This window comes from Olea europaea, chromosome 19, assembly GCF_002742605.1.
Source record: "Olea europaea var. sylvestris chromosome 19, O_europaea_v1, whole genome shotgun sequence".
Lineage (NCBI taxonomy): Eukaryota > Viridiplantae > Streptophyta > Magnoliopsida > Lamiales > Oleaceae > Olea > Olea europaea.
Window position 1 is genome coordinate 7,918,880 of NC_036255.1, and position 10,564 is coordinate 7,929,443.

A 10,564-nucleotide genomic window follows, 5' to 3' on the forward strand; every position below is an offset into this window, starting at 1 on the left:
AGTTGATCGTTAAGCTGGATGCTTGGAATCTACCTTTTTCTTTCAATAAATATGTGGGATTATTACTTTAGTGAAAGTGTTTTTATTGATCAAGAAAAAAAGTAGCTTAATTTCAAACACTTCTTTCCCATATACAATCAATCTCGACAAACAAGCATTTCCGCTCTTTAGTAAATGGAAAGACATATTTACTTTTACTTTAGTCCACTTTAGAGCCTATGCCAATTAGAGAACAGATTTATAAAGGCAACATCCAATTATATGGATGTGAAAAAGCCCTTTTTCTCGGGGTGCATTATCAACTTCTAGAAACTATAAATAAACAATATTATTTTGAAACCTCGGAATATATAATAGAGGTCGAATTTATAAGCAACATGGAAGGACTTGATATACGAGTCAACATTCCTTTAGGACTTTTGAGGTTGGAAAGTAGACAACTTTTTATTTTTTACTTTTATATAACTTTTGCTTAGTGCGAATCTGTATTTTTACTCGTGCCAACTTCACATTTTTTTTTTGGGACGATGCTAGGTGTACATTATGGCAACCCAGCACCCCTTCAATAGGAAGGTGCCACTTGTACATTATGGCACCCATTATGGATGCCATATTGTATAAGTAGATAAATCTTTTTTTTTTTTACGATGGGCTCTGGATGTCCAAAATAGAAGGATGAGGTGCAAAGAAAATTTTCAAATTGTTGTATGCAATTCTGTTCGATACAAAAGCACGAAATGTGCTATTTTGGAGAACAATATTTCTGAATCGAGCAAGCTCCTAAGCAAAAAATAGAAATTTAAACGAGTCTTGAGATAGTAATTTTAGTGCAATTTCCACCAGCTTTAGATTGGAAGTACGTCTATTTGATTGTTATGTAGAGTTTAATCCATGGAATGCGAGATACTCTTAATTTCTGCCACTTCCCCTTGACATTGTCCATCTCATCGTGCATTGGAGAAGAAACTTTATGAATAAGGTCCATTTTGGTGATGCGACAGTAACTTTCTAATCACGAACTAATACAAAGTACAATCAAAGCTCAAGCAAAGAACTGCCTCAAGATTCAGTAACATTGCAGAACTGGAATTCACCTAACTTTTACAACGAAGTTAAAAGTTGCCGAAGCAACGACCTCAGAGAATGATACAAGAAAGACCTACAACTTAATTACAAGGAACTGGGGCTATGAACAAAACATATCGCAGCTCACCTAGTATCGAAATAAAAAATACAAGCCATTGGTTTTTTATGTACTGGCGACAATTTAAGGGTTGCTCCAGTTATCATCTTCCCCATCGTCGCTTCTAACAACCTGAATAGGTAACAAATAACAGTGAATACTATAGAAAGCCATTAAGCTAATATAAATTGACCATAAGCAAGCTTTTCCTCCGTTTATGTTTGTTTTTGAGGGGAAGAGAGATACCTGGCGAATTGCATTTGCCTTCTCCAAAATTGCAGTGACTTTGCCATTGGCAGGGCCCCCAGTTTGGAAAAGTGGTTTTGATGTCACAGTTGGCTTCAGACTGAATGACTACAATCATACAACAAAGCGCCAAGGGATCAGTGCTAGACGAATTCTATAATCAACAATTTTTAAGCTTCTATTTATTAAAAGAAGTAAATGAAATTTGTGCGAAGCCATAGAAAACTGCAAGAGCACTACACAAACAAGAGACTATTGTAGTCAATCTGCGCCAGGTAGCAGATGTGAAGAATTTTTCACAGAATAAGATCCGTACAGCAACAAGAAACAAGCAAATATTTGATATGACTGGAAATAAATATGCTTCTTTGTATAAATTTCTGCTATATTTTAGAGGTCCTATAGGCAAGTTACTGAGACTTAATGCTCAACTCATGAGAAAAACCTACTCTAGATATTCTCTATCTGATAGATCTATTTAGAAGGTTCTTAAGCAATATATTATCATTTTTTCATCTACTTATCATCATGAAATAGTAGCCTAAAAGACCATAAAAATATTGCAATAATCAATGGCAATTGGCAACTCACCTTTGTCCTAATCTGCTGCAGGAAGTTGTCCTTTTCGTCCACACTCAAGCCATTTACAGCTTGATTAGCTTCGCTTCCTCCATTTAGCTTCTGTAATTCCAAATGCTGCACACAAAAACACGAGCAGTTACAAATTTATGTCTCTGAAAGATAGGCTTGCATATCTTATTTCATCATCTTTGATTAATAAATTAAGAGAAAACACAGAGAGAGAGAGAGAGAGAGAGAGAGAGAGAGATTTGATATACCGTGCTTTTTAGCACATTCTCAGCCTCAATAATTTGATCTTGATCAACTGGGGATGGCTTAGGTTGCCGAGGAATTGTAGAGGCTGAAAGTTTCAGATCAAATGCATGGTTAGGGGCTTGAATAGCAGCAACTGGGCCGTATTCTACATCATCTGAATGTGGATTCATGACCCGCCACTGCAGTGGAGGGAGAGGAGGGGGAGTAGGTGGTTCTGGAAGACTATTTTTAAGGGAATTTTTTCTCTGTTCTTCCTTGATTGAATGATTTACGGATTCAAGACACGGAAGATCAAACAAACATTCAGGTTGAGAATTTTCTACACCGTTTTCAATATATGTATTTGGAAGGGTGGAATTCTTGGGGGTGTGTCCCTGGACATTCCCAATTTCTAGAGTTGTTGAAACAGATTCTGACAATGAGATTCTACGCAAAGCATCATATAAATCACGGTCCTTGCTTCTGGGAGATTCGCCAGACTCCCACTGCTCAGAATTCATTTCTGAGTGATGACTAAGACAATCATCTGACACAGAAGGAGAGGATTTATAGAATGAATCATCATCTGAGTCTAAACCAACACTGTATCGTTCAATGGATGGTTCTGGGACCAACTGAAACAAGTGAAAGGTATCTTTGCTGCTTTCACAACTACTATTACCATCACGAAATTTCAATTTCAGCTTGGAAGTCTCGCAGGCATCTATTGGCTGGAAAGATATTTTCATATGCTCAAGTGGTGGAGATGAAGAAGGTGACCTAGTCAGAGATTTGCCTCCAAACAAACATTTAGTCGTCCCTGGGAATGTTTGATATCCAAACTTTTGACTATTGTTATGCTCATAAACACCTGCACTCAGGTAGCTGCCATGGTCAGAAATTTCGTCTCCACCAAGTGACAGTTTTCTGTTAGGTCCATTTAAAATTAATTTATTACCAATTTCAAACATCCGAGATGAACTTCGGTTATTCTCCTGACACGCTGTGGTAGCTTTGGCATTTATATCGGCAGGCGAATATTTACAAGATCTCTCCCTAAGAGAGAAATCATTTTCTTGATAATCTTGGAACGATGTAGAGCAACCCATATCGGAACCCCATTTGACAGCCGGTGCATTTTCCCTTTGATCGGGTTTTCCTTTATCTCCATCGCCACCAAAATTATTGCTCTGACTAAAGGTTCTATTTTTGGCATTTCTTTCGGCCACAGAATCTTGAGCGAGAGCATTCAGTACACTGAAATCTGGAGGCTTTGATGGCTCCAGTCCTAGCAAGCCACCATTAGTCCAGAACTTAACTGAAGTAACATTTGAAGATTCTGGTGGAGGTTTCTGAGACTCAAGAGTGCTCATTGGCATTCCTGAATTATCGTCTCCAGAGTTAGATGATGATACTTTGCTGAAAACAATTTCTCTGTCAGAGTCATCAACATTTTGTGGAAGGCCTGTTTCCAAGGACTTGCTATCCATTTCAGCGGAAGGCAAACAGGCATTGTTCTCGGAGGAGATTGAGTTAAATTTATCCTCTTCTGTTACTTCGTCAGTATAACAAGAAGCTGCAGGAGGAGTATCCAGAGACACTGAAATGGCATTATGTCCATTCAGAGAACCATTGTCCATAAAATTGGATTCAAAATTTGATGAATGACAGTCAGAATGTTGCATAACAATCCCAAACGATCCATCATCTATTTTCTTATCATTCAATGTATTGGAATGCAGTACTTCTTGCTTCGTCGTGCAGTCTATATCAGTTTCAGGCTCTGACTCCATGCTATTAAGTGCATCCATATAATGATCTGTTTCACTTTCAATCTCGTCAAGCTGGATATCACCAGGCTTTAACGATGGTACTTCGTGATTAAGAAACTGGACAACAATTTGGTCCACGGATCCGAAATTAACTGCTTCATCCTCCTCAATGTCATCAATCCGGATATCACCAGGCTTTGTTGTTGGTACATCGTGATTACAGAGTTGGACATCCATTTGGTCTACAGATCCAAACTTAACTGTTCCATCCCCCTCAATGTCACCAAGCTGGATATCACCAGGCTTTGACATGGGCACATTGTGATTCCAAAGTTGGACATCCATTTGGTCTACAGATCCAAACTTAACTGTTCCATCCCCCTCAATGTCACCAAGCTGGATATCACCAGGCTTTGACATGGGCACATTGTGATTCCAAAGTTGGACATCCATTTGGTCTACAGATCCAAAATTAACTGCTCCATCCCTCTCAAAGTCATCGACCTGGATATCACCAGGCTTTGACGTTGGCACATCATGGTTACAAAGTTGGACCTCCATTTTGCTAGCAGTTCCAAAACTAACTGCTCCACCTGTCTGTGTATCTAGGTCGAAATTTGTGCAAGATGACTCTAAATTTTCATCACTATCAAACTCCTCTGCCTTGGGCTCCAGTATATCTGCCTTCTCATCCCAAGTAACAGAAGGTGAAGTCCGTCCTGTTTGCGCTTCTGATAAATTGATTTGACTATCATCAACCGCATCAGCGCCTTTCTCCTTGAGAAACTCATAATCAAGGGAATAACTTTGGTTGTTTAATGGAGAAGAAAATGATTCTTTAGATTCTAGTTCTTCGGGTTGCATGGAATAAGTTGGGCAGAAAACATGTTCAATGTAGCCCGATTCATTTCTTGAATCCAAATTTGACTGCTCTCCCATATCAGATTTTAATGTAGCATCAAATGTGGGCACTGTTTGAAAAGGAGAAGTTTTCCCATCAACACTCGGTTGACTGAATTGCATTCTGCAATGTTGGAGCATCCAAACATAATTTTTAATGATCTTAAATCAGTAGGCAATGAAAATCCTGTGCTAGGAGCCTAGTATTAATAGCCCATTTCCTCGTTTTTACTTTGCCATTTTCCCCTTCAGAATTTAAGTATAAAATTCAAGTACCTGCCACTATGATTGAAAAATGATGCATCTCGTGATACTTTTCTACTCCTGGCCCATGATCCTTTTCTCTGTTCAATTCATGGCATGTATTAGGATATTAAATTCATATTTGATCATAAAAAGCAAAAAAAAGAATTCATATCAATATTAACATAACATGAGGATTAATAGCTTCAGAGGGATGTTTTCTTTTGCCATTGTTAACTTATGTACAAAAGCCAATCAGGCAAATTGTTACATTTCTAGATCTTAGATGCATAAATACGTGAACATACACATAAGAGACCAATCCAATAAATTGTAAAAAGACTTGAAGCACAAGAAGCAATTTAGTTTGACATAAAAAACATTTGATAAAATCTCTGTTGACAGCACTAGTGAATTACAGGTATCTTCATTTCTGAAATGCAAAAATGGTCAGCAGAACAAAGTTATACACAACTGTCAACCTTGTAACAATACAATCACCTGACCAGATAACATCAGGCCCCTAAAATGGAAACGAAAAGGAACCCACTGTCTTGCAATTTTTCTTTTACTGTCAGTGAATTTATCTAAACACTTTGACTGGACCAGGGGACCTCATTACATATTTGATAAAAAACTACAAAGCACCATTGTCTTCTGATAGGGGGTTTTTAAGCACAACGTTGTAACAATACAATCACCTGACCAGATAACATCAGGCCCCTAAAATGGAAACGAAAAGGAACCCACTGTCTTGCAATTTTTCTTTTACTGTCAGTGAATTTATCTAAACACTTTGACTGGACCAGGGGACCTCATTACATATTTGATAAAAAACTACAAAGCACCATTGTCTTCTGATAGGGGGTTTTTAAGCACAACGTTGTAACAATACAATCACCTGACCAGATAAAATCAGGCCCCTAAAAAATAACAGAAAAGAAAAGGAATGTACTGTGTTGCAATTTTTCTTTTTACTGAAATAACAAATTAATCTTATTACTTTAATTGGACTATGGGACCTCAATTCATATTTGATGAATTCCGAAGCACCATTGTCTTGGGATAGGGGGTTTTCAAGTTTTTATTTTACCTTTCACTAAATATGAAGTCGACTATAATGAGAAATTTTGATAATTCTGGCAATATATTGCACAGTTTCCGCAAAGCTATCAAGCCAAAGTAATTTCTGACCAACGTTGCTCCAGTACCCTTTTGGTAAATGCATTTCAGGTCTCTGGTAATAGCCTTATAGTGAACCTTTCAGTTTTAGCAATGCATAGCAGTGGAGAAAATAATTTATATTGCAATTATCCCAGTTTAGAGGTAGAGAACAAGTAGAGACAGGTTCTTTTATTGGTTGATGCATCAAACATACCTGGATCCTGCGACCCTTTTTATCTTTTTGAATTTTCTCAGTACGTGCTTCACCAGCCCCTGCTGAAGCTCTCTTAAAGAAAGTTGGATCTGAATACCTTTTCAGGCAAGATCCAGGGCCACCAAGGTCAAACCTGAAAGACAGAACACACACTTCAATGGCAAGACAAACAGAGAGGAACAGGAGATGTTTTAAGAGATGCCCATACTTATCAAGCAAATACAGAGGTGGAAGTCCATGGCAGTCCTCATAGGAATCCATAATGAATTGGGGCATTTCACTGTATACAAAATGATTTCGGTGACACCGGATGCGAGGATGCCAATTGGAACCTGCAATTAGCTATTTTTCATGAATATTAAGAGTAATCATTCATGCTGCTGTAAATTTCAAAATCTGGGGAAAAGGGCAGGTTTGGCACCCGCTGTTATTTATTTATTTCAAATTAAATGAAAAGACCATTGTGACACTAAAAAAAGTGGGAATGCCAATTGGAAACCATTATCCAGCTAGTTCCCAGAGGAGAAACCATTCTAGCATGAGTTTGAAACATACACACCAATGCCCATTTGACAAACACAGCTGTCACCACAGTACCACAACAGTTTACCTCTACTCATCACCACCCCCACCCCCACCATCTCTCTCTCTCCCCATCCCTCCATACCCCTCGGGGTAGTGGATTTTCATGGGTCAATCTTACTTGTAGCTTTCCCTTTTTGCAACTAAACAATAGATAGGAAAAGGACATTCCATCAGTGATTCAGATGAAACTGAATTCATGCTGGAATGGGCTTTGATTCTTGGCGATTCAGCAAACCAAAAGAGGCCTGTGAATGGAAACGGGCTATCCACCCTGACCCAGAAACATAAAGGTGATGAAATGTCAAAGCCAGATAATGAGTCGTACCAGCTGTGTAAGCGTAATGTAAATGGCTCCTTTGGGCCAGTACAGCCTTCTCAACTGGAGAAAGTGCAGCTTCTATATGTTGCACACGAGCCATCAATTTATGACTTCTAGAAGATGTTATCATCAGTTCCTCCTGTAAGCCATGAAAGACCTCGGCTGCAAATCTATTAATTTAGAAGAGGTAATCTCAGTTTATATTGTTTCAATAGCTGAAATTCAGTAATAATAGTTGATGTCTAAATAAATAGCATATAGAATCCAGATGGCATTAGAATTATGAATCATATATTAATTTTATAACGTTATAGAACTTTCTCCTTATCTATTTTATTTTTCCAATATTTGTCACCCTTTACATAGTTGAAGAGACATTGCAGTATTAACTGTAGATCCCAGCAACTCATGTCTGAAATCCGTACATAATAACAAGTAGATTGCTAGAATAAATTAACGAGTCCTTGGAATGCTGACTATATCAGATAGAGTGATCTACAGGAAACAATATCGTCAAAAAAGTTATTAAACTCATCATTAAAAATATGTAAAGAAACACAGTTCTTTCAATAATGAAAATTATGCTCAACTCTCAGTTTATTTTTGCAGTTGTTTACAGCATAAAATCTAACGATAAAATAACAGTACCAGGGGCCAAATATAGTTTCAGGATAAGAAGACGGCACAGAAATAACTAAAGTACACATCCAACATTTGCAGATTTCAATAATCTCCACCTAGTCCAGAGTAGGAACAATAGGTTGGTATCAATGGTAGAATGATAGTATGCTATAGTGCCATGTGGTGGGAATTGGTTTTCTAGGCTACTTTTTTCTTTTTTTTATTTTTTATTATTATTATTATTTTTTTTTTTGGCAATACAAATTATATCCCTAATTGTAAAAAAAAATTTCCTTTAATTGACAATTTCTGTGTAAAACGAAGCCAAACGAACACCAAAAGATAGATGATTTTCTTCTTCTTCTTCTTTTTTTTTTTTTTTTGGGCAATGGAAACAAATTATATCCTCAATACCAGTAAATTATATCCCTTTAGTTGACAATTTTCATATAAAACAAAGTCAAACAAACACTAGAAAACACTCAACATTTTCTACATGGAAAATTATACCAATCAAACACAATAATTGACAATTCTCAGTAAAACAATTTCTAGACAATTCAATTCCCTAAAATTCGTTTTCTTTCCACCCAAATTCCATCTTTGCAATCAAACGGACTCTATATGAAATCCATTTTCATATTATACAAAGAAAACCCTAAACCATCAATATAGAGAGGGAGAGAAAGAAAAAAAGGAAGAAAAAGAAGAAATAGAAGGGAAAACCTAGCACCGCCGCCTTCTTCCACCCTCTCAGCAGCTACGCTAGATTTACAGAGAGCAAAAAAAAAAGGGGGAGGAGAGAAATTGAAACTTGTAAGACCTGACACATATTCCATACCCACAACACGAGTACTTCGTCCATTTCGAAGAGTCCGAGCATCAGAGCGAAAAACACAGAACGCCAAAAGTCATGACCCTTTTTGGCATTCCATTGGTTGTCATCCATATAGATTCTCCACTTCCAGTAAGGCTTAGTTATGAGTGCATACTACTGACAATGTTTGAACTGGGAGGAAAATAACATAACTGTAAAGAAAGTTGGAAATTGTTCTCCTCCTATACTTAGTTTCCTTATTAATAGAGAAAAGACAAGAGAGATAATGCTTTTCCTCTTGGGGTACAAAGTTTTCAAAAGAATTTTCTTAAGAGAGAGAATTTGCTAAGCATAATCACTAATTTCTCCTACCAATTAAATTCACAATAATTTACATTTGTAAATTGAATGAAGTTCAATTTACCAGTCCAGAAACAGAAAAACTATATAATGGAAGTATTGTCGGCAGACATTGCCATTCGGAATAGTAGAATTTGAGGGAACTCGTGTGGGCACCATCCTCATCGGAACTGCAATGAGGTGCCCAATGTTTATAGGAAGCCGAACTGAAAAGAGAAAGTATATGCTGGGTGAGTGATTATCCATCTCCTTAGCATGAAAGTCTGGGCACAATCTTTGAACCATCCTTGATCTATCTTGACACTAATTGTGAAGCTAAATTTTCAAACCAGAAGAACATGAATAAAACAAGTATCCAAAGCTTTCCATTCTCACCAAACTTATAAGAGCACTCAAGGCATTGCATATTCAACTGACAATCAGAATATAATACAAATTGAAACTATAATATGATTATTTTCTCAAATTTAAAAAAATTAAAAATCATACAAAGTAGCAGACTAGCAGTAACTAAAAATACAAAAAAAATTCTCAAAATTAGACCAAAATCCAGCAATTAACTTGAAGAAGGAAAAAACCAAAGAAATAAAGTTCATAGTTAATCAAATTTGAATTTTGGGGTAGAGAAACATTTCAACCCGTAATGTGATTGTTATTTCAAATTTAAGAAAAATCTCGCACTAGATTACAAAGTAGGTAACCTATGCAAACAAAATCCTCAAATTTAGACAAAATTTAAGCATAACATAGCAAATGACAGCTAGAAGAGTTCAAAGTTAATCAAGTTTGAATTCTTAGGAAGAGAACCTTTTTAACCTAACCTTTTCAAATAAGTGAAAGAAAAATAGACTCTCTCCACAGAGTTGTCGTAAGACTTACTCAGCAAGATCGCCGAGCTGACGTAAGATCCCTAAGAGACCAGATACAGCGACGCCGTCGAGCACCTCCTTCGGATCCTCCTCGTTCGCCTCTCTATACAGCACCGGAGCTCCGAGTCCATATTCATTCCTTACCTCCACTCTCACCAACGGCATCGTTTTGCTCTATACAGATATTGAGATACACTCTCACAAACACACTCCCATACACGCAAAGACAAGAAGATTAACAGTCTCAGGATTCGAGACTATATTAGCTAAACGGATGAAATATGCAATCAATCATAAAAATTAAATAATGGAATTGTGAGAGAAAATCAAAGAGAACACAAGTTGAAAAATTAGGTAGAGGGATTGCAGCAGCTTAACTGCCGAGAAGGTGATATGTATAGAGAGAGAGAGAGAATGCGAGTACTGTGTGTGTGAGAGAGAGAGAGGCTGAAGGA

At 37.2% G+C, this 10,564-nt stretch overlaps 1 protein-coding gene across 2 annotated transcripts; it reads right to left on the bottom strand.

Annotated features, from left to right (window-relative positions):
• Nucleotides 1-967: 967 nt before the first annotated feature.
• On the bottom strand, nucleotides 968-10,564 carry LOC111368667 (protein SCAR3). Of its 2 annotated transcripts, XM_022990049.1 has the most exons (10): nucleotides 10,120-10,564; nucleotides 7,449-7,612; nucleotides 6,747-6,870; nucleotides 6,539-6,671; nucleotides 5,194-5,261; nucleotides 3,204-5,041; nucleotides 2,269-3,116; nucleotides 2,021-2,125; nucleotides 1,430-1,537; nucleotides 968-1,315 (listed from the first exon to the last, which is right to left on the bottom strand). In XM_022990049.1, the coding sequence occupies exons 1-10, from the start codon at nucleotides 10,272-10,274 to the stop codon at nucleotides 1,268-1,270; spliced, it is 3,591 nt and encodes a 1,196-aa protein (XP_022845817.1). In that variant the 5' UTR covers nucleotides 10,275-10,564; the 3' UTR covers nucleotides 968-1,267. The 2 variants fall into 2 exon arrangements, with proteins under 2 accessions (XP_022845817.1, XP_022845816.1); XM_022990048.1 differs by having other exon boundaries at nucleotides 2,269-5,041.